Below are 25,221 nucleotides of genomic sequence, written 5' to 3'. Positions count from 1 at the left end.
ATATTGTTTGTATTTACTTGCTGATGAAAGGAAAGAACTAGACATTCCAGAACATGGATTGCCTGTTAATAGATACAACATTCCAGTAGCAGTACATCATTAGTGCCTCTAGAGGGCAAAAGCTCACGCAGAACTTCTTGAGGGAACTGTAACGTGTGAGCAGTAACTAGATTGTATTTCTATGAACAAAGGACATGTTCAAAGGCATAGATTGATAAATTATATTTCTATTGCATCTTTGGCTCTCATTACATGATATTTAGCACAGTCATTGTGTACAAAGGCAAATAGTGGCGATAAACATGACATAAAATAAAAAAATGACAATAAGTATAAAGGATTTGCACTTTTGAGAAACTCTCCACTTAAAGGCTCACCATCTGGGCCTCTTGTACAGGTACATATGAACCCACAAGCCAAATGACCTAATTCTTGCAACACTTGGCTCATTAGCATCAGAAGAATATTCACTTGTTCCAGCAAATCTCTTGGTTGTTGTCAGTAGTGAATGACAGTGTGACTGATTTGGCACCAGTGAGAAGAAAAGTCCATGTCTGGAATATTCTGCCCCCAAATGTATTACAGTTGGGGCACTGACAGCAATTGTGCCATTATGTAGTCATTTACACAGCTTCATAGCAACTGATACACATCAACAGACATGAACAGGCATTAAAGGCTCAAAATGGGGACTCACAGAAGAAGCAGCCATCTTAGGCTTATTGCATAGACCCATCACCATCTAACAAAATACCCTTATTTTAGTTCGAGTTTATTTGCCTAAGTGAGTAAAATGTGTCATGTGATACACAAATTTACAAGCATGTCAGTGGAAGCTTTTGAGTAACTTTCTAGTGAAGGAAGATCCTGATTAATAATGTGCTGGAAAATAAATGCTTATGTGGTGATGAAGACTCTTTATTTTGTTCTTGTGCTGATTTGATTGTCATTAAAGATCGCGGTGAGGGAAACGTACTATTTGTTTATATATCGAACCAATTCAACAAAATCCATTCTCATTCACCCACTAACAAAATAGTTTGCATTGTAGTGTCCTCAAGCATTCATTTATTGGTCTCTATATTCAAATGAACATTAATTTGCTTGCCACACTGTGGTCCCGCCGAATGTTCAGGTCAGGTCCTCTTCCGATCAGAACCACATGACATGGTGGAACGTAAAATGGCTTTGAGTTTATTTCCTTTATTATACAACACCATTCCTCGTAGGCGCCGGGCAGAAACAGCCATTATTCCACATCAATTCTTCACTCATCGTCTCCGGCCGTTTCTTTCGGGCTTGCCAGCGTCTCGCCAGAGGCTCGAGAAAAAGAGAAACTGATGATAACAGGTAACACGCACCTGCCAGGTAGAAGGAGCAGTCGTAGGTCTGTGTGTAGTCGTACAGGAAGCCTTCAGGAAAAACGCAATGCGTTAGACATATATTCAACTGTTGGCAGAAGGAACGTTTTCCTGAAATAGAAGTCAATGAAGAAAACAAGGCCATTTTTTACTTTTCCTTGCAAGATACATTTGCGAACAGTCAGTAACCTAACGCTTAAGATGATGGACAGATGGAGAAAACTTTCTTCACTTTCCAGCCCAGAATCTCCCACACCTGTTTTCTGACTGGATACGCTTTTAAAACAACGGCTTGTTTTCGCCACGCAAGCAAAAGGGGGTCAAGTCCGGAAAGGCCTTGGGTAGGATAATAAAATCAGTTTTGCTGCCCTGGCTGCTCATTATTTTTGGTAGGCGGAGGGATTGTGGAAGGGGGCCCTGACAAGATGGTTCATGTTAGCATAACTTTAACGAGTTCAGGGCAAGGTCTATACTCGCCTTCCTAAAGAGGCCCCTCTGCAAGACTTGTATTTCCAAGAATTGTCCCTTCGCTTTACAGCTGTTCGACATAAGGAGATTCTGTATTGGGATTTATTACTGAATACTGCTAATAAATAGCAGCAAATAAAACAAATAAATATATGTTCTATAATCCTGAAAGTAACCTAAATGTATTTGTTCAGCATTATATTATGATGAAAATGTGCCAAAAGTCATTTCAATCTAACCAGACAGGACATCCTATTTTTAGATGGGTTAACATGACTCCCATCTGTAACCCACTTAAATTGGAATATGAAACTGAATGACCGCAGTGTCCCTCAAGCCACACACACAGAAGCAGGCTTGTCTTACACATTATAAAGACTGGCCAAGACTTTCCAAAGCTGCAGGTTGTTTTTGTGAGACATCAAGTCTGCATTTACCTATTGATGCTTTCATGGAGCTCATTCAAACTCCACATACCTGCAAGAGGAGGACCTGTGAGACAGCCAAGCCCCACAAAGAACATTGAGAACCCCATCGAGTTGTTCAGCTTTTCAGAACCCACCAAGTCCACCTGGAAAACGCAGACAGTAATATGAATGATATTTATGACATATGACAGATAGTGACTTCTCTGACTAGGCCAGAAGAAATGGAGCTTTAGTTAGCAAACTCTTTGACATGAAAAAAAGACAAAGTACACTTCTTTTCCCCAAAAATGTATAATTCTTTATCTAAAATGATGCTTTATATCAAAATTAATTGCCAATTCATACACTACAGCAACATTATATATGTGTGTGTGTATAGCCGTGTGATGGATTATTTGACTATATTGCAGTTCAATCATTATTATACAGTAATTCAGAATTCTTTTTTCAGCATCATTCCTCCAGTCTTTAGTAATGTCCTTCAGAAATCATTCTAATATGCGGATTTGATGCTCAAGAGACAGTTGTTCTGCTTGATATTTTTTTTAATATTTAAACAGTGATACATTTTTTAATGAGGATTTTTAATGATTAGAAAGTTCAAAAGGACAGCAATTTTTGTGTTAACAGTATAAAAACTCTTTAATGTCACCTTTGACCAGTTAAATGCATATTTGCTGAATAAAAATCGTATGCAGACCCTTAACTTTTGAATGGAAATGTTTTAAGGACTTTTTTAGACATTTTTCTAGCACCACGCAGTATGAAACATTGCTGTAATGGAGGAAACTTTTTACTCATCAATCATAATAGAACAGCTGATTTGCATATCACATTTTTGGCAAGTAATGACGTTGTGTTGACACAAATGGTATTTTCTTTTTTGCTTTTTTGCTTTCTTGAGGTTCAGGGAGTTCACTTTTTCTGTTCAAAGCAATGTTCAACATAATTACTTTTTAAATTCAACAAGCAATACTTATTTAATGTCCATGCATGTTGGCAAAATACTGTTTTCCCCCAGGGGCTTTTTCTGATTCACTGAGAGTGTTTCCATAGGTTGTAAAAATATTTGAAAGGTAAAACCTAAGATTCCTTCCAGAGGAACGGGTGCACTGCAGTGCTTACTGTCAATCTATCCCTCTCTCCTTACACTGCCCTGCACAGTATTACAGCACAAGAACTCAATGTCTCTACTTAGAAAGGTACGGAGACCTTTTCATGAGCACATTTAACATAAGTGAAGGTAGCAGAAAGAAACACCACCAAAACTCTTTTTTGAGATAATTTGCACTTACATAATCTTTTCAAAACTGTTCAACTTAAGTTCAAACCTTACATAATACAAAAATGATTAAGACAGCAATTTGCTACATTTCTACAGTAATACCATACTGACATTGAAAAATACTATCAAAACAATTAGATGTAGCAGAACACATACACAGGTGTTAGTCTTTCAATTTCATTACTATCTATACAAAATGAGTCCCATTTTATATAGATGGTAATGAAATCGAAAGACTAACACCTTTGTAGGTGTTCAGCTACATCTAATTGTTTTGATAGTATTTCATTTTTTAGATTCTGAATTTATTTGAATATGGTAGTACTGCAGAAATGTAGAAAATTGCAGTCTTATTCAATTTTGTATAATGTTAACTTAAGTTCAACAGTTTTTAAGAAAAGTATTTAAACATTAGCCTGTAAAAGTATTAAACATTAACCTGTATGTTGTACATAGAGTTGGAGGTGTTTGTGTCAAGAAATTTGAACAATGTCATAATTGAATGCATTTTGTTCCAAAGCAATGACAAATGATCCACAGTTTATCCCACATAGACTGCTGTTGTGTTCACTGGTGAAGAGTTTTGAAAAAAAATGACCCAAGTATTGAGAAATGGGTCCTAGCGATTGTCAAAAACTGTAATGTCCATATCATAACTACTCAGTTTATACAGTTTATACTCAGTCTGCCAGTACTCACCAGCACAGGAAGTAGTAGGGCCATGTACCCCCCACAAAAGATGGCAAAGAAGATAGCGTAGACCATGAGCAAGATGTATGAGGTGGCCAGAGGGGAGAGAAGATTGACCACACCACACAGGATCAGGTAGGCCTTATGGTAGTGATATTTGTGAACTAGATTCCTGTCTGTCACCCAACCAGATGCAAGTTGGGACACCGTCTCTGTTATACCTGTGAGACAGAAAAGGCGCTGAACTGATGGACTGAAAATGGACCACTTATTGTTGGATTCTTCAAAGGTTTCATGCTTATACAGTATTGAAGTATTATTTTAAGCCACTAGCAGATGGCAACACATTAATGAGTGAGCTTTAAAGTTATGCTAAAATGAAAAGATTTTCTCCTTTGAATAAATCTGAATTTGGTCAACCATCATCAGGCACACAATACCTGCCGAGTATTTCTTTTTAAATGCCAATCACTGCAGCTTGGTATCTTATATTATAACAACACCCTGTTGTTCCAAACCTGTTTGAGTCCTTTTCAGTATACAAATGAGGGCTGAGACTGTCAAGATGCAAAATGACAAAAAGCACCCTAAAGGTGTTATGCCAGTGCTCTAAATGACTTGTGTAAATGCATTTACATTTAGTCATTTAGCAGTGACTTTGATCAAAGCGACTTACAGATGAGGACTAAATTAAGCAAGTCATCGCGAAGAGACAAAAAGAACGCAAGAAGTGCTCAAAATACAAAGTTCCGGCATTGTATATATTTCAAATCATTCATTCAATCCTTTCCATTTGTGAGAATTAAATAAATTAATTCTTCTATTCATCAAGGATGCATTACATTGATCAATAGTGACAGTAAAAACTTTTATAACATTACAGAATATTTCTATTTTAAATAAATGCTGTTCTTTTGAACTTTCTATTCATCAAAAAATCCTGAAAAAAATTATCACGGTTTCTTGAGCATCAAATCAGCATAGGATCATGTGAGAACTATGGCTAACTAATAGCCGCTGAAAATTTAGCTTTGCCATCACAGTAATACTGTGTTACTGTTTAAAATTACATTTTAATATATATTAAAATAGAAAACCATTTATATTAAAGTCCAACTGAAATCAAAATTGACCCTATTTACTTTGTTAGCGCATATTACTAGTCTTGTGGTGAACAATTAATCCGTGCAAGTTAAAACACAGAAAAAAATTGTAGGCCGTCGTAATCTTTAATCAAAGTCTGAAAAGTTACTTCCGGTCTGGAATGGCGTCCCTTCTCTGATGACGTAGGTTTGAGGACTTGGGTTGGGAAACGCTTAACCACTCCCCTCAAATCGTTAGTCTGTAATGAGCGAGAGATGGAGAGGAGGAGCGCTAGAGTAAAACCCTGCCCTCTGTTCAATATTCCGTTTCACTGGGAAATACGTCACAGCACTGGAGAAAAGTCGTTTGCAACTTCCGGTTCACGCAGACTTTAATATTTCACAATATTTCTGTTTTTACTGTATTTTTGATCATCAAATAAATGCAGCCTTGCAAATTAAAAAATCCCATCCCAAACTGATCTAACAAGAAATAATTAAAAAGATTGCTTAGCATACTGTCAGTCAGGCACGTGCACAGGTAGGGCTCAACCTGCAGAGAACATTCCCTTTTTGCCCTTGCACTCCGGAGTGCCCTTTTTTTTTGGTGGTGGTTTCGGTGTTTTTGTTTTTTTTTCTTCAATAAATCAATGCTATTGGTCACCCTTTACGTCTGTCTGTCTGTCTGTTTTACAAATATTTAGCCAATGAAAGTTCTTAAATCTTGTGTAAATCTTGTTCGATCCTCAAACTGTCAGTAAGCCTGATAACTCCGCCCCCTCTATCTTGACTGAATTAACTGAAGTTCCGCAGCAGTCGCACAGCAGACAGCAGCTGAACGAAGTTTTGCAAGGGTAAACAAAGATCTTGTTGTTTGAATAAGTACTAAACACTATGTCTATAAAGGCTAATATTTTATTTATTTGATGTCTGGCTGAGACATGTGGGACCTAAGAGAGAGGTCTAGCATTCACCATCTAGTCATAGGCACAGCCTACACTTACTTTGCATACAGTATAGCATTTCATCTTTTATAAAATGAGATTTTGGCCAAATGTATTTTACAACAGGAAAAACTGAGCGCCCATATAGCTACAACAAACTAGTTTGTAACCTGTTGATGAAAATGTAATGCGATGCCGCCGGCGCCGTTTTAATGACGGACAAAATGCACATTTGCACACATTCGCTGGTAAATACCCTGCAACTGCATTTGAGTTTGACTTTTGTAAAATGTTATAAGTAATACAACAACATAGCCTATAATTTGTTTTATATCTATAACCCCGTAGCCTACTGTTTCGTACTGGTGTGTGACTGAGTGATCCTCGTCAGCTAGGTAACATCTAAGAAATTTCTTATTTGATTTATGATTGCTGATACACTTAATTTATTAACATTTAATCATGGTATGGTAATAATATTAAATTATGGTTAATTCAAGGCTGTTAATATGATGATTTTGAATTGATGGTATTCAATACTCTCCGCTCGTCTTCACATGTATAAATGTAGTAAAACATGTTTTTTTTTTTTTAGGGTTTCTAAACAAGCCCTGAAACCCTGTATATCTAAATCATTATTATGGTTGTTATTAATAGTGAATAAATCTGAAGCTTTTTAGACTATTATTTTGTGTTATTGAATTGGTCATGAAGATGTGACAATTTTTTCCTTTTATGTAGGCTTACTAAATAATTTTAATATAAAAAGAAAAAAGAAAAAAAAGGGAGAGGGGTGCCCTTTTTCAGTTTCAACACATGTCCATTAAAAGGTCTGTGCATGGCCCTGCTGTCAGTTAATTGCTTTTAGCCTCTGGCGGAATCTATTTTTCAGTTCAAAGAGTGACAGAAGAACAGAAGTAATGATAACAGCTCAGTTATTTTGTGGCGTCCTGTACAAAGTGTTCAGTGCTGGTTTGTATTTGCTTTTCCCCTTAGCCGCAGTTGGGATTGCGTGTCCGTGAGCTGCAGAGCTTTATTGAACAGTCTAGGAAAAGACCTGATGCAGCACTATTGCAGATTCATACATACGCAACAGATCCAAAGTGTGACACTCACTGCTGACCTGCAGGCTGCCGCAGTTTATTGGATGTATGTAAAATGTACATATGCCCCATACATTGGATCATATTTATCCTGTAATTCATTCATAATCTCTTAAGTAACGAAATGCTTACACAAAAACCAGAGGTGTTGGCATGATCAACCATACTGACCAGGGCTGTTTCCCAAAAGCATCGTGAGCCTAAGTTAGAACAATTGCCACCAATGGTCTCTAAGATCAACTTTTGGGAAACACAGCCCAGCTCATGTAGAACTGACGGCTTGAGCTGATGCTGCAGTTCATGCACATGTGGGGTCATTTATTGCTGGCCAGACATAAAACAAAACAGCTGCTCAATGTTTGCGTGTCCTCGGTGCGCCACTAAAGGTGATATCCTGGTGTGCCCCGCTTGGACCCGAAGACATTTTGTGAGTTGTTTGTGTGTTTAAATCCCAGCAGGGCCATTGAGTTTCACAGCTGTTCCTGTCATGCTTTGTACAATGAAACTTTAATACAAAATCTCAGTGACAGAAAGTAGCAAACTGCCTTTATATGGAGGAGCCTAGTCCACAAAACTCTGTAGTGTATAGGGGGACTTTCACCAGGGTAATCGGGCATGTGACAGGTGTTTGTGTCTTTGTGTACTTCACCCAGTGGACACAAAAGGACTGGACGAATGCAATGTCCCCACTACATCAAAGGCGGACAATAGGCCCTCACTGAGGTACAGAGAGTCCAAATGCATGTCCGATCGCTACTAGCTCATTAAAACACAAAACGTGTTTGGCTCGTCTCCTCGCTCTCTTTTGTCCGCATTGCTGCTTCGGTGGCAAGCCACACAATGTCAGGCACTTCAGAACTGGGCACAGAACTACCAAGCTTCGCGTCAGCTACTTGGGCTGTTGCTTAGCGACTTCCCTCAGCTCGCCGACTGTGTGTGACCTGCCACGAGGAGGTGAGCTTTAGTTCCCTGCACACCCTGCCTGATGTGAAAACTGCAAAGTGCAGGTGGGAGGGGGTGGGGGATATGAGACGTTTGGAATACGCGAGTAGTATATTCACACCGAAAATTCCAAAAAGAAAAAGTGTACTTTAAATATTCGGAACTTAATTAACCGAAAAAACTAAGTGTGAAATGTTGGATAATATATTCTCTCAAGTTCCATAGCGGAGGGGGTGAGGCTATCAGACTCTAATGCTGGATTACAAAATAACCATATCAAATTCATTCACTAAACGGTAGAGTACTCTGTAAAAATGTTTTTTTTTTTTCAAAAACAAAGATTATTGGAGTACAAGAAAATGCTATTTCAGTGTTTCTACTTCCAAATTTCATGTTGTGTTAATGTGTTTCTTGCCGTTTCTTTGTAATTATTTGTGAAACTTACTAGCGATTTTTTTCTGGAAGCAGTTTTTTTTTGACAGCTTAAATCAGGCAAAACAGAAAATGGCAAAAATGTATTAAATACAGTGGCTTTTAAAAGTATTTGGACATTTAACATTTTTTAAACAAATGGCATCTGTGAATAAGTGATGCTAAACTTTTCCCGTTGAGCCATTTTTGCAGTGTTTTATTAATTAAAAATGTGCTTGAAATGCACATTATTACATTATTTTATTGCTTGAAATGTGTGCTTTTGAAGTATTTAAAATAAATTATATTTGGTTTGATATTTTGTCATATTATTAGAGACATTCATACATTTTAGGTGATACTCTGAAAAGTGACTTTTTGGCTTACTATAAAGTAGGGTATAAACGATTGCATTTTATTCTTAATTTATTTTCACAAAATAGTTAATCATTTTATTACTGGTCATTTGGTCAGTTATCGGTTATAACATGAAAATAACCAACAGCTTATCACATCGGTCAGAATTTTATTTCAAATTAAAATAGGGCCTGGCACGTTAAAAACGACAACAGCCTTCATCAGGGTGTGTATTGCATTAAACATACAGATAATTAATAAGGTGTTGCATGTTTAGAGTACTACGTGTCCTGAAAACATGTTGGTAGGTGTGGGGGGTGGGGTAGTATTCGTTACTACTATCTTTTGGTAAAGAAATGTAAATTGAAAAACGCATGTTTGAGTAAACTCATTTGAGTACATTTTCATTCACTACGGGCACTTTCATTTTTGACAGGGCACTTACAAGCCCTCTGGTTTTAGCCACTGGGCCAAAGTTCATTATTTATGTAAGAGAACTCATTGCATAACACTGCAGATTTTAAACTGCTCACAAATAATTAATGTGAAGTTGGCTGGGTTTGCATCAACCCTTTGAAGCCCATATGGGAGCACATCTTGCTGCAAAGCACAATGGCCTTAGTGCATCTCTCAGGTACGGCTTTATGGCTTTCCAGAAACACAGCACTAATGAAGCCAGAAAAAAAAATCTGTTTTCTGGCACCGCTAATGACACGCGGTCCACTAGCACTGACATCACAGGGTCTTTTGTCTTTCAATTTTCCACAGCACAGCTCAGCAGCGCTTACGTCCTATTGATTTCTTCTAATGTAACACATTATTAGTGTACAATTGAACTGTTGCAGCCAGAGAACAGCAATAACACACATGCTGACTAGAGGACTTTTTTATGCAATAGGTAACATTGAAAGTTAGGTAACTTAGAAAGGGAGTTAGAAAGGTAACTTAGAAAGAGAACAGGTACTATATATTTGCTATAGTTGGACCCAAATTGTCCCTGTTGGGACCCTTCTGTTATCTATTAGGCTAATCGCTACAGAATCTCTGTTTAAAACAAAACTTGTGACACTATCACACATGACACATGTTTTAACCACTCTATATATTAATTAAACCTACCATTTACAGAAGGCTTATAATATGTGAGTCTTTCTGAGGTTGTTTTCTGTATGTAATTTTTATCATTCTTGTACAGCACAATGGTTAGCGACAGTTTTTTTTATTGTGCTATATAAATAAACTAAAACTAACACTAAACTTTGTAATTAGAATCTTCATGTAACCTTTGTCCCCAAACCTGTATCTGTATTTTCCGCTGCTAATGCAAAATTAATTCTGTAAAAAGAACGTTATACTTAAAATAGATGACAGTGGGAAAACGAAACTCTAGTGTTACATACTGTAGGTTGGTCAAAGGTAATTTGACTCACCAGCCACAGAGATGATGAAGGAAGCATCCATGGGGTCGATGCCCAGGTTCCGGGCCCTTGCAGACAAATGGAAGTAAGGGATAAAATAAGCCAGCTGACTGAAGACTAGCGACCAGGTGTAGATGCAAAAGAAAGGGTTCTTCAACAGCGAGAAGTCCAGCACTTTTTGGGAGGTTTCAGGAAGAGTTTCTGTTTTGCTGTTCTCAAGTAACGCATCCACAGGAGAAACCCCATTCATCTCAGGGGACGTTTTAACTTGGCTGCCATCCGTTCCGTTCACACCATTCTGGATGGATTTTTTGAGTTCCGGATGTGGAAGAGTGTTCTGCTCATGAGCTGGATTCTCTATTACAAGTGTGTCCCTGTGATTGGTGGATGAGCTGTCCATTTTGGAAGTGCCATTGGACACAGGCGTGTTGCCATTCATATTGTTCTTAAGAGGATCTTTCTCTGACCCAGCCTTATGAAGGGTGGAGTTTGACATGGGTGAAGCTGGAGGTCTAACGTTAATGGGCCGCAAAAGCATCCCAGAAGCCACAAGGTTCAGCATCAAACCTCCCAAAATCAACAGAGCTCCTAAAAACAGAACAAAAAACAGTCAGTGTAAATAATAAGATTTATTTATTTATTGAAAGGAATTGACACTTTTATTAAGCAAGGATTTGATCAATTACTCCAAAATTACAGAAAATACATTTATATTGTTACACAAGATGTCTAATTCAAATAAATGCAGTTCTTCAAACTTTCTGTCTCCTCAAAGAATCCTGAAAAAAATCCATTACATAACAATTTTTATAATAATGCAGCCGAAAGCCAATTACCCTGCCAAGCATACTGATCCAAAAGCAGCTGAGTGAAAGGAGCGAGGGCAAAGGTCAGTCCCATGCCAGAGCGTCCAATAGAATACGCAGTTGCCAGTCTCTTTCGGAAATAGGTCACTGTTACAACAGATGTGGCCTGATAAAGAAGAGCAAACCCGAGACCTGGAAAAATCAAAGTTTTGTAGATGACTTATTGCATGATAACAACCCTCCAATATTTAACTTTGATTTATAAAACAAAATACTCACCAACAACTAACCCCATGCTAATGTAAAGGTAGATCACGCTGGTGGCAAATATGCTGGAGAGAAAGCCGGCGCTGACTAAAAGCGCCCCCACTATGGAGGTAACCCTGTTCCCCAGCTTGGCACAGGCCACCGAGGCCAACGGACCTAACGGGTCACAAACAAAGTTCATGACCTGTCATATTGACCCTTTGGTTCAAAGGTTGCTATGGTGACCGTACCTCCGGAGAGCCTGAGGCTGGACATTATGGATCCAATCCAGCTGATGCTCTCGGATGAGCCTCCAAACTCATCCTGCAGTGCCACAAAGAAGATACCGAAGCTCTTCAATGTACCCATCACCAACACGTTCACCTGAAAAGACACCAGAAGATTTTAGCTCAATACAAAAAAAACTCCAGTTCTATCATAACAAAGATGCTCTAAATCAGAGTATATAAAAGTGTCATTCATGACATACCAGAAAACAATGCAGAACCACCATCCAACCCCAACCGCCATCTGGTGGGTCCACATACACAACCTCATTCTTTTCATTCTTCATGGCCTTGGCTTTTTCTTCATTGCAGGAGGTTTTGGCAGCCTTGCCATCACTGGAACATTATCACATCCACTTAATACATTTAATACACTTACCCCCGGTCTCACAGACAAGGCTTAAGCCTAGTCCAGACTAAAATGCATGTTTGCGCTGTTTTACCTAAAAGCAGCTTGCACTGAGATATCTTAAGATATGTCAGTGCCATTGTTTTGTCTCAAGATGCACATCAGTAATGTTTTGTTCTAAAGCATATTTATAAAAGCTACTTAAAAGCCCTAATTGAACTAAGATTTAATCCTGGCTTAATCTAAACCCTGTCTGTGAAACCAGGCCGTAATACAATACATCCACTAGTGAGAGATAAAGTTTCATCAGTATCATGAGACCATGTAGACCAGGGATGGGCAACTTCAGTCCTGGAGGGCCAATGTCCTACAGAGTTTACCTCCAACCCTAATCAAACACACCTGAACAAGCTAATCGAGGTCCTCAGGATTACTAGAAAGTTACAGGCAGGTGATTTTTTTCAGGGTTGGAGCTAAACTCTGTAGGACAGTGGCCCTCCAGGACCGAAGTTGCCCATCCCTGATGTAGACTGTTCACAGTGTCAGTCCAAAAGCAATTTTATGTGAATCTGATTGGAATGTGATCTAAAGCCTCGTTCAGACTTACCCTGGTAATCCAGAGTTCTCGCAAGAGCACAAGTTGAATTTGCCCAGCGAGTTACTCTGGTGTCGAGTAATGATGCTCATTAAATATGCCCCTCGATCTGAGCTGCACCAATCACATCGGGCTATCTGATATAGGCGGGCCAGAGGCGAGCTAAACAGATGACGACAGCGCTGTGACGTCGAAGTCATTAGTAAACATTGCAAGATGGCTATGGATGAATACCGGTTGTTTGAAACGGCTTTGGCAGCTACAGTGAATGAGTTAAGGGGGTCGCACACCGGACACGCAGCTCAGCGCCGAGCAGTGCCACGTCTTTCGGCGTCTGTCCGCAGCGCTTAGCAACGGCTCAGGACCATGTTCAAAATCCTGCCGCGCCACAGAGCGGCATTTACATAGTTTTATATTAAATTTACATTTATGTGTCTCAAATCGTAGTTAGGGCCCTATTTTAACGATCTGAAACGCAAGTGTCAAAGCGCAAAGCGCAAGTAACTTTGTGGGCGGGTCTTGGCGCTGTTGCTATTTTCCTAGCGGGATAAATGACTTGCGCCAGGCGCAAATCTAAAATGGGTTGGTCTGAAGAGCTTCATTACTCATAGGTGTGGTTTGGGCGTAACGTGAAATAAACCAATCAGAGCGTCATCTCACATTCCCTTTAAGAGCAGGCGGATTGTTCTAAAGCGTATTCGTATTCTAACGGCGGATTTGCCAGGCGCGCGCCAGGAGCGGTTCACAGCCAAGGAGAGCAACGGACTCGTCAGGGACGTTGGGGATGGAGAAACCCACCCAAATTAACTTCGGTTAAAAAGGCGTATGATAATTTGGGTAAATGTGTAAGCTAGATGGATGCTTTTATAATAAATTGTCTATCTATCTATCTATCTATCTATCTATCTATCTATCTATCTATCTATCTATCTATTTATCTATCGTAATAATGTATGATTTGCAAAAATGAAAACTGCTGCTTCTGTGTAGATGAGAGAATCAAAGTGTATGCGCGTTGTGCACACGCTACATTGATTATGGCCAAGCATGCGCCCTTAAAATAGCATATGAATAACATGCGCAACGCGCCACTGACTTTAAACTATTTTTTCCTGGTTAGTGGCGCAGTTGTTTTCTAAACCAGCAAAATAGCATGAGGGAACGTTTGCGCCGGAACACGCCTCCTTTTTTGCGCTGAACCGCCCAGGGAGCGCAAGTTCATTCCCTAGTTTAGCGACGTGCTTCTGTGGAGGGAAAAGCGCGCTTTGCGCGGGTGCAAAATAGGAATGATACATGCGTCGGTGTACAAAGTCAATTGCGCTGGGTGCAAGATAGGGCCCTTAGTGTATATACAGACTTCACCCCCTGCTGCAATATACATTTAGTTTTATATTTATTTACAGAAATCAGAAAATTGCTGATGCTAACGGATTTTCAGGTGAGAGTTGTCCTAGATGTGGCGAGGCGCAGCGCTGAGCTGCGCGTCCGGTGTTCGACCCACTTTAGACTTGGCTTTTTATCTAAAACAGGAACAGAAGACATCGCTCGAATCGTTCCTTTGCAAGAAGGACGTTTTTGCTGTTTTGCCGACCGGATACGGTAAGAGTATAATCTACCAGTTAGCTCCGCTGGTAGCTGGGGTTTATTGTTGTGATTGGTCGTAGTGTTATCCAATTGCGTGCAGTGAGATTTTCAAATGCAGGCTTGGTGCCGCCCCTCGAGCTCTAATTTTCATTAGTCGACGCCAGACCGTTAGGCTAATCTTTTAGATTTAACTCTGGATTTCCAGGCTAGTTCAGACTGTCAGTCCAAATCAGATTTTTGTGCATATCCAACTGGAATCCGGTCACATTTAGCAAATGTGAACGTGGTATAAAAAACATGTACTAATCCATTTTTGAGCAACATTCTTGTGGTTTGAAATCCTATACAAAATGCATTTCTGGAAGTTCGTTTCAGTCTGAGCGCTCTAATCAGATTTCACGTAGTTAGTTTATGTCACTTTCTTTCCATTTAAAATGTAAACATGTCAGACACTGTTATAGCAAATGTGCTGAAAGTCGCTGCAGAAACAAGGTTGTGTTGTTGCAAAGTGGCGGTCGAGCAGAAAATTACAATATAATGGAGACAAGTTCAATTTTGTTTTCAATTCAACAGCAACGTGGAAGGGTTCACAAAAAGATGTTGTCTTATTTACAACATGACAATATGTAGCCACCGCGCTGGACTACTACGTCTTCTGAGGCAGCGGCGGAAACATAGGTGGCTGCTGGTATGCACGGCTTTATTCCATGCTGTTGTCTCCGCCGGTCTCAAAACATGCCTTCATTTAAAGGCTATTGTAATTTTCTGCTCGACTGGCACTTTTTACCAACACAGCGACCTTTAGCATGTTTCCTATAACAACTTCTGGCATGTTCTCCGTGACTCGAGAAAGCTACGTAAACCACGCAAAATCCGATTAGAGCGATCAGACTGAAACAGACTTCTAGAAATGCGATTTGAATAGGATTATGGCTCAAAACGGATTTCATGGAATTTCTCGCGTTTACACTTGCTAAAGGTGATCGGATTCCGAACGGACATAAAGATCAGATTTGGACTGACAGTCTGAATGAGGCTTAATAATGTAGGCTACTGTTAATTTTCTGAAACATACAAAAAAAGGGCTTCCGTGAACACATTAGGTAATTTACATCAACAGGTTCAATGAAAACAAAGACAAATGTACCAAAGATTAATCATTTTTGATTTTCTTCTATCTCTTTTGCACTGGACCCAAAAACAGTATTGCCAGCATAATGTGGTGGGATTTTAGGTTATTGAAATATTTTCTGTTCCAGGGGACAGTAGATTGTGATGACATCAGTAGTACCATGCTCTGTTTAGAGTGGTTAAAATTTGAGTAAACATGAGGATGCCATTGGTTTAATCTGGTGATCAGTATGAGGTGAGGTGTTTTGGATCCAGGCCTGAGACCTCTTTATTTACAGCTGATACAGCTGAATACAATGTGTGTCTAGTACAGTGTTCGAAATGACACAGAGAGACTGAGCGAAAGAACGGTCAAAGGGTAACGGGTTCGTTCAAACAAACACCTGGCATAAAGTTAACCAAACTGCGAGTCCCTGTATGGAGGTGGTGGATCCTTTGAAATATTTCACAGAGATAAATGTTTACTCAACAATAAATACAGAGCAGTCAAAGTCAGCACCACAGGTGGTTCCAGCTGAAGCCGGAACATGATGAAATTCGCTGATTTTAAAATGTATGTGTGCATATTTACTGTACACACAACATCTGTATAGAATTATATATTTTTTATCTTAAAGGTATAGTTCAATCTCCAAGCACAAAAAAACACCATCAAAGCCTCATAGAAGTAGTCCATATGATGATATGATAACGATAAATAACGATTGGATAGCTTTGCATGAGAAATAGACTAAAATGTAATGCTTTATTAACTGAAGTCATGGTCATCATTCACTTTCATTGTATGAAAAGAGCAGCTTGGACATTCTGCTATAAACATCTCCTTTTGACTTTTGAAGTAAATGACAAGAACATGTTCTTTGTTGAATGAACTATCCCTTTATCTAAAGACTGGCCCACACTAAGATTTTTCTAACTTTATCAGATTTTAAAAATGTGAGAGACCACAAACATGACAATAAAAAGAAATCATACATTAAACGGTTTTGTTCCCATTATAGTGTGTGGAGTCCCGACTGTGGACATGGAAAAATGTCACAAAATCTCTAGCGGTCATTAACACACATCACACCACAGGGAAATCTGATAAAAAATAATCTGTAGAACCATCAGATAATCTGAACTTTACCAAGGATTTTCAGAAGAGGAGAATTGAGCCCAAAATCGGCCTGATTATCTTGAAGTGTGTATGCTGTTAAGCGTGTATAACTTTTAAAGACAAAAACAGTTCTGGAAATTCAGTGTTTCATTGATGAAAAAACAACTGTGTCAAGAAAATATGTGGTTCGTCTCGTTCAAGTAGTTGGCTGTTCCTTCAAGAGAAGATAGACGTGTGATGTGGAGAGGCCAAAGCATGCAGAAACTGCTTAGAGGATTACAGAGCAATGAATTGGGCCAGTGTGTTGTAAGTGAAAACATTTCCTTCCATGTGCTTACCGCCGGCCACCCCGGAGTGTGTCTCCATGTGTGTGTGCTTGCATGCATGTATGCAAGATCACAAGTGTAAATGCCTCGGATCAAGGGAAAGTGCAGGAACTATTGGTTAGGTACTGCAGCAGACTACGATCCACCCTGTTTCTCACTCCGACACTTTCACTCAAAAGCCTCTTAAAATCCACAAATTGCATTTTTGGTAATTGCCCTAGGCAGCAATTGAGTGAGCAACATTAGTGAACAATGCAAATAGATGAAAAGAGCCGTCCATTAGGCATTCTCAAGTCTTAAAGGAATAGTTCACCCAAATTCTGTTATCATTTACTCTTCTCAAACCTGTTTCAAACCTGTATTAAGTTATTTCTCGGCTGAACACAAAGGAAGATATTTTGAAGAATGCCGGCAACCAGATAGTTGATGGACCCCATTGACTTCCATAGTAGGAAAAAAAATATTATGGAAGTCAATGGGGTCCATCAACTGTTTGGCTACTGATATTCTTTAAAATATCTTCTTTTGTGTTCAGCAGTATAAGAAATTCATACAGGTTTTAAACTAGGCTACTTGAGGGAGAGTAAATGATGGCAGAATTTTCATTTTGAAGTGAACTAAGAGCAGAAACAAACAAAACATTTTAACATCCTAAATATGACATATTCAATTTTAGAGTCACTAACATGGAAAAGAATAATATAAAATTCACAAAATCGATCAATAATGTTAGAGCCATGCTGATTAAATAAAAGGACAATGGAATTGCAGACTCACCAGTGTTGCTCTTTTGGCAGCATAGTTGAAGCACTTGAAAAAGAAGGCCTTATTTATGTGTCATCTTCTGCATGAAGCTCAACTAGTAGATCCCGTATTTGACAAACCTGTTACACAAAATTTGTTGTAACTTGCTTTGGATCTTCCCCACACAAGAATGTTTAATCATTGGGTGGTCAAGGTGTGCGCATGCTTAAAATAATTATTTTTCACAATTTTCATGCGTGCTGTCAGACGCATGACACAGTTAATCCTACATTCATTGTTAGAAATGTCTGACTTGGGATTCACAAGCCTTCATAACTGCGGTGACTTTTGAGGTGAAAAGTCAAGAGTACTGCTTTTGGCGCATTTTTTTTTTTTTTTTTTTTTTACAAAATTGTAGGTTGTTGGCATACCTGTGAGGAACTTTACACCCCTGTGATTGTGAAGCAGTTTTTCTTGAATTGGATTTTTGCAGGGGGTTGGTCCTTTTTAATTAGTTATATCACCTTAATTCAAGTGAGAATTGCATTTAAATCTATAAATCTCACTCATTTGATGAATCTGCAAATGTTATCTTGTCATTGTGACATTACAGCTAGGCGAAGGAAATCCTTTGACCTCTCCATTGATTTTCTGTAAGTTTTCTAAACACATATTCACAGAAGTACATTTCCACACATTGGCTCCCAGTGTCTTCACATCAAACATTTAGAATCTACAAAACATACACAACTTAGCCTATAACAATGTAAAACATAATAGTAGGTTTGGTAAGATTGAGTAAGATTAACAGAGCATATTCTAACTTTGGATATATATTATAATACAACATCTCTCTTCTAGTCTAGGCTACTTTATTAATGCATTGCCATTGCCATAAATGAAAACTGGCCACGTGACTCCTAAGTTTTATTTAAACAAATGTTTTGCACCTTTCAAAGATGCACATTGGGAACGCACTGTTCAGGACATCCCACATGTCTACAACGTGATCATCCTCAAACATCAACAACTACATCGACGACAACTAAGTGAGGTTGTATAGTTAAACGTCTGAAAAAGCTTAGTTTATAATCCTATACCATGGCACAAAACATTGTGGAAAATCACGAGGGTATTGCATGTATGCACTTACCCCAAACGCCCAAGCTGATGCTGTCGCGCGCTGTCCGCAGCCGCATAGCGCTCGTGTGTGGTTCGCGCGAGCCCAGCGGCGTTCATGTGAGTGCGCGCTACTGGAGTGCAGTACTTTACACCTATCGATAACAGTCGATGAAAAAACAATGTCATTAATCCTCCGGCATTGTACTATCAATGATTCATGTTCTGATAAAACATGTCGGGTTTTACTTTACTGTAAGTGAAGTAGCCTAAACTAAAAAAAAGTTAATCCCAAATAGGTTACCTGCCGTTTTACACTCATTATGGTGCCTACCAAATTTTTCAAATAAATTAAATAATTAACAAAACTGCGAAAACACATCACATTTGCTAGATTACAATGATTCAACTATTAATTTTAAAGGTAAACAAATTCGAAAAGTAAATAAAATGATACTTTTTTTCAAGTAAAGCATCAAATTGGCTAGCCTACTTTATTTTGACTTACTGAACACAGAAATCTATCAAAAAAAAAAAAAAAAAAAACATTCGCTATTAAAATGACTCGTGAGAGAGAAACTATAGAAAAACTTGTTATAGGTTATTTAACTTGTGACGTGTCTGCAACCGAACAATTTATTCTGTGGATTGTCAAGGGCCATTTTATAAATGGAAACATATGGTTGGCGACAAAAAATAAGGACTTACCATATTTCCCGAAACGATATCAGTCAGTTTATTCCAGATTTCACTTGTTAAGACTTAATTTGTGTAGACGTTTCCTAATGCGCGCGTCTGCAGTTGCGCTGCGGGCAACATCCGTGGATTTCCCGGTTACAGCTCCTCCTATGTGCTGGTATATCTTCTCAGAATCATCCCTGAACATGGCTGGACCCCCTGTGCTGGACTTCTCTTACTTTCTGAAAGTTTGCCCCTAGTCTCTGAGTATCTCTAGGGTCACATCTGACCCCTTGGACCGGCACAGATCGGATGCAATGCGCTCAGGCTGTGCAGAGCCAAATACTGCCTCAGTGCATTTTATGACCATGTGACCGGAACCTAGTAGCCAAGCATTGAAGTGGAACTCATTTCAGAGGCTTTCCTGGACAGTGCCTATTTGAAAGAGGTCACTACACTATGACAGCTTCAGGGGCAAATTATGAATGCATAGGTATCACCATGCGTGGAAAAACCCTAAATGCAGTAATGTGAGATGCTCAGGCCCTCAAAAGCTTGGTTGAAGGCAGGTTAATATTTGAGGCTGTTAGAACACAGGTAAATAGACAGTAATGAATGACAGACTGTCCTGAATGATCTAGATATTTTAATACTGCAGCAGGTAAACATTGCCATGTGTCAAGTGTCCTCCTTTAGTCAGGTCTCATTATGGCACAACGACAAACCTTCCATATATACACATGTATTCTGAAATGTTATAACCATACAAATGTACTTAGAGAATATTTATCTGCTGACTTAAGCACACACAAACCTTCTGCAATGTTTAGTTTATCCCGAAATTGTCAAACTATTTGGAGCTGCAATTCAGATAATATATGTCATTTTGGTTGTATATGGCATTGTACAACAAGATTCAGTGCATTTCTTTCAACTGTGTTATAGTCATGAAATTATGTAATGTTTACCCACACATGCTAAGATGATGATTACATTGTGTTCTGTTGTCAGGGCTGTTTTTGTGCTCTGAAAGTTAGACATTCAGAACATCTACTAAACATTACAAATAATACATTACAGATACAGTACGTCAACTGCTTTCTTTATATAACTATTGCATATCACCATATTAACTGCAAACTTGGCAAATAAAAGTCTGGTTCACCAGTCATCACATGCGTTCAGAAGGAACGCTTCATGACAGGCCAGAGTGACTGATAAAAAATTCAGCAATCTTCAGATACCTCATTTTTTCCCCTCACATGTTTTACTGGAGAGTGAGCATGACAAAAATAAAACTAATGAATTCTCTGCATTCTCCATATGCATAAACCAGTAAAATCCAATCAAACATAAAGAAAAGAAAAAAGGGATAGGGATAATGTATTTCTGTTATTCCTAAAAAACAATAGTAATAATTATAGTTGCCTCTTTTCAAAAGGTTTTCTCAGCGGTCTCTGTTTAAGAAATAATAACTTATTGATCATTACAGATTAAAAAACACCTCACCTGTCCTAACTTTTATAATATAAACAGCAGCTCAGAATGAAAACACTTTCGCTCTGATATGATTATGTGTTACAACTACTGTCCCCTTCTGACACACTATGGTACTTCAACTATTAGTACTTATGTGCAATTAGACAGTCAGAATAAGTTTCCTTAAATAACACAATTTATTAACTGGAAACAATATTGTTTGAGCAAAAAAGCAGTAAACACATTTGAACTGTGGTTTATGGTTATAAGAAAATTCAAATATTGGAAAAGAAATTAGTGATTAACCACGGACAACAAACATCTGATGGTTTTTGATATGAAGGAAGACATGATCTCAGCCAATCATTAAGCTTCTAAGTTGCTGACAATAGGCCTAGACCTTTAAAGATTTTCAAACTCAAAGTAATGGTGTTTAAAAACACTGCACACATTCAATATCCAACAATTCCATACAAACAGAATTCACGATGCCATCTTATGCACGGCCAGTGTAATTGTTCCATGTGTTCTCACCAAAATGTTCCTGCAATAACAGAATTACAAACATTCCCCAATTAATACTTCAAAAGCAACTGCAATATGTATTATTATAAGTCTCTTTATAATAAATTTAGGATGAGGATACTAAGCCTTTAAAGCAACAACATGGAACTTTTCCTCTGCGGTCGCCCTACAGGTTGGAAGCGGAATTGTCCATTACCGCTGTCGTAAAATGATTTACGGTTACTGTATATGAAGCATGCAGGTTTTTTTTCATATGGGCAATGATAATATTATTAATCTTCCCCCTTTCATAATTTATACATGTTTAGTAGACTAAACATTTTAACTCAAACATTTGCGATTTGCATGTCGATTGCAATGCTCAAATCTGAACGAGAATGATAGCGATAGCATCCTAACCATCTAAAACTACCATGTTAGTGTTTACTAGCTACCAGATTGATAATTCGCTCATCTACTAGCTGATTCATGAAGATAAATAAATGGAGGACCAGATAGTTTCCATAACGTAGCCAGGCAGACAACAGATTAGAAAAACTAAAGATAGTATGCAAGCAATTTACAGTTACTTACTAGTTCAACAGCATGACGGCCAAGTCAGCATCGGTCTGGTAACTCTCCTCCTCCATAAGCTAACGCCAGCGAGCAAACGCTCGACCCATATTGATCCTCGTCCTGACTTTCAGTTTATCACTCTCCCTTTTCCTCTTTCGACTCTACTCCGACAAAACCTTGGACTTCTTACGTTTCGCTGCTGCTTCAGCCATGACGAAAACAGACGTACGAAAACAAACGCGCTGGTTGGCCACATTTGAGGAAGTGGTGGGCAAAGTGACGTATGCCGTAAAGCAGTCGAATTTTGTAGCTCTTTTTAAACGCTGGTTACTACCCGCACCCCGAAGTTACATAGTGCCAGTAAAAGCGATACAGACCCCGTCAGGCTCTGGCAGACGTCTCATTCAACCTATTGTAAGTCGATGTACTATCACAAGGGTCTTGGAAATATATTATGAAGGTTGAAAAGTTACATGTTGTTGCTTTAAGATCTGGAGTTTGTTTTGTTGTTCTTTGTTCTCTATCAAAATGAAGCTTATTCAAGTAGCGTCTTACCCACAGTCAGACTCCAGGCACACAGTAGGGAAGTCAGTGGGGTCTTTGGTTAGAGAAGCAGCTTGCTTTGCAAGTACAGACACGATTCCTCCATGTTCATCAGAGAGCGAGCCACGGCCTAGAGATTAAAACATTAAAGAAGCTTACAGTTACAGTACATAAGTCGTTCTCATATGGTGAGTAATGGAAAAGATTTCAAACATACAAGAAAACCCATATAAAAGTCTATAACGCTATATTTTATTAAACAATATGTTTAATGGTTTAACTCTATTTTGCTCCTGTGTGCAGCAGATAATATTTTCAGTGCAGATTTAGGATTTATGGAGAGGACCAGAAAATGATGTGTTTATTTTATCGGGCAGTTATAGAGAGCATAATTAGATATGGCATTATGGTATGGTTTGGTAACCATACGGCTCAAGCAAAGTCTAAGCTTGCTCGCCTGGTAAAAATAGCGATGAAGACCATAGGGAAAAAGGAACATCAGTCTTTTGAGTCATTGTATAAACAGTCAGTTCTTAGGGAAGCACATCAAATTTTAGCCGAGGCATTGCACTTTTATTATTATGAATTGTTATTATGTATTGTTGCATTTATTGTTTATGGACCCAATTTTATTGTCAATGTAAACACACCATGAGTCCAAGACAAATTTCCCCTGAGGGATAATAAAGTGTATTTCAGTTTCAATTATATTGTTTTGCACATTAAAAAAAAAACTGGGAAAAAGGAGTATTTAAGGAATTTGTCACTGGTCTTAGAATTGTGAGATGAAAATTACGCTGTTTACGTGAAGTCGCAATTACGCAATTAATAAGGAAAAAAAAAAGTCAGAATTGTGAGTTTTAAAATTGGTTTTGCAAGAAAAAAGTCAGAACTGTGAGTTTAGAGTATACCAGTCAAAAATTTTGAAACATTAACATTTTTTTTTTTTTGAAGGAAGTCTCTTATGCTCATCAATGCTGCATTTATTTAATCAAAAATACAGTTAAAACAGTAATACAATTAGGCTACAATTTAAATTAATTGTTTTCTATTTTAATAAAAAAGAAAAAAAAAGAAAAATTAACTTATTCCTGTAATGGCAAAGCTGAATTTTCAGCATCATTACTCATTCAGTGTCATATGATCCTTCAAAAATCATTCTAAGATTTAATGATCAAGATACATTTCTTATTAATAATGTTGTAAACAGTTTTTGCTGCTTAACATTTTTGTGGAAACTGTGATACTATTCAAACATTTGTGGGTAAGATTTTAAAAAGATAGAGTAATTAATACTTTTATGAAAAGGAAAAAAGTCAGAATTGTGAGACAAAAATTCACAATTACCTTTTTTATTTGTTTATATGGCGGAAATAAGCTTCCATATTTTATTATCCTTCATTTATTAGTGAAAAAAAAGTAATAATCTAAAGCAGCGTTATTTTATTATTATAGTTTTTATTAATATTTTGAATTAGCTTTCATTTTTATAAATGATTTTTTTGCTTACTAACATTTTGTAGTTTTATATTTTGTCATGTTTATTAGTTTTTTTTATATTACAATTTAGAATGGTTTTATTTTAGTTTTTAGTACTTCAATTAAGTTTTCCTAAGCAACATTTCTAATTTTCATTCAGTTTAATTTTTAATACTTTATTTATTATTTCAATTAACTCATAGCTTTTTAATAATTTCAGTTTTAGTTAATGATGACAACCCTGATGTAAAGTTGTCAATTTTAAATAGTAATAATGTCGCCAATTTTATGAAAGTAAACTGAACAACATTCACAACTTTAGTAATTTTCTACTGGCCCAACTAACGTTACACCTTCACTTGTACACTTATGTAAATATTAACCTAAAATTATTGTTGTTGAGGTTGCTGAAAAAATAAATAAATAAATGTACAAGTAAACTACGCAAATACAGTCGTTACTGTCATCAAGACCCAGTGGATGAACGACACAAACGATACTTACATCCTAGATTATGGCCTTGAGCGTCTGTGCACAAAACCCCAACAATGGCAGGATTTTTCATCCTAGTGTAAGAAAAAACATTGGTAAAGCAACACACAAAATAAGTAGGCTATATATGCTTGGTAAATAACGATCATTTTTTTAACGTACGTATCATCAAGATGCTGTTCCAGTGCACCCTCCATATTAGCGGCTTAAATAACGATGTTAAATTAACAGTAAGAGTAAATATTGTGGAGAGAGGTGAAGCGGCAGTTATTATTTGGGCTACTTCCGGGATGTCAGCTGACATACGAACATGCGACTCAAACACTACGGCGTCCTCCAAGGAAAAAAACACTAGGCGAATACGATCTAGCGCCATCTAGCTCAAGTCAGCATTGTCAGTAAATAAGAAAATATTGTAAGCAGCGAAACACTCTGCATGTAGTTGTAATGCAATATGTGTTTTGGGTTAAATGTAAGTTATATGATACAGTTTAACAGACTTATGACAGGAGACTTGCTGAAAGCTGTTGTTTTGCTGGACCAAAATGGTTTAAGACCAGCTTGGACGACTTAAAAAACAAGCTACAGTGTACCAAAACGCAGCAACCAGCTTTAGATGGATGTTCCTGCAGGACTATTATTAGCAGATGGTCACACATCTTTTTTTTCTTTTCTTTTTCCCCCCTCTATTTCCT

General features: G+C 38.0%; 2 protein-coding genes across 3 annotated transcripts; both read right to left on the bottom strand.

The window, feature by feature from the left end:
- Positions 1-208: 208 nt before the first annotated feature.
- slc16a4 (solute carrier family 16 member 4) lies at positions 209-19,622 on the bottom strand. Of its 2 annotated transcripts, XM_081349594.1 has the most exons (11): positions 19,484-19,622; positions 18,810-18,930; positions 17,690-17,796; positions 12,032-12,164; positions 11,793-11,925; positions 11,575-11,718; positions 11,326-11,487; positions 10,502-11,077; positions 4,242-4,453; positions 2,307-2,400; positions 209-1,412 (listed from the first exon to the last, which is right to left on the bottom strand). In XM_081349594.1, the coding sequence occupies exons 3-11, from the start codon at positions 17,710-17,712 to the stop codon at positions 1,207-1,209; spliced, it is 1,683 nt and encodes a 560-aa protein (XP_081205720.1). In that variant the 5' UTR covers positions 17,713-17,796; positions 18,810-18,930; positions 19,484-19,622; the 3' UTR covers positions 209-1,206. The 2 variants fall into 2 exon arrangements, with proteins under 2 accessions (XP_081205720.1, XP_081205721.1); XM_081349595.1 differs by lacking the exon at positions 18,810-18,930 and having other exon boundaries at positions 216-1,412; positions 19,484-19,618.
- lamtor5 (late endosomal/lysosomal adaptor, MAPK and MTOR activator 5) lies at positions 19,484-24,904 on the bottom strand. Its single transcript, XM_081349596.1, has 4 exons — positions 24,689-24,904; positions 24,539-24,600; positions 22,568-22,685; positions 19,484-21,476 (listed from the first exon to the last, which is right to left on the bottom strand). Exons 1-4 carry the CDS (start codon positions 24,721-24,723, stop codon positions 21,416-21,418), a joined length of 276 nt encoding a protein of 91 aa, XP_081205722.1. The 5' UTR covers positions 24,724-24,904; the 3' UTR covers positions 19,484-21,415.
- Positions 24,905-25,221: the final 317 nt, after the last annotated feature.

The sequence above is a fragment of the Scardinius erythrophthalmus genome (genome assembly GCF_964197995.2).
Source record: "Scardinius erythrophthalmus genome assembly, chromosome: 20".
NCBI classification, from domain to species: Eukaryota; Metazoa; Chordata; class Actinopteri; order Cypriniformes; family Leuciscidae; genus Scardinius; species Scardinius erythrophthalmus.
Note: the sequence above shows the minus strand (reverse complement) of the source record. Positions and strands in the feature narration are given on the sequence as shown.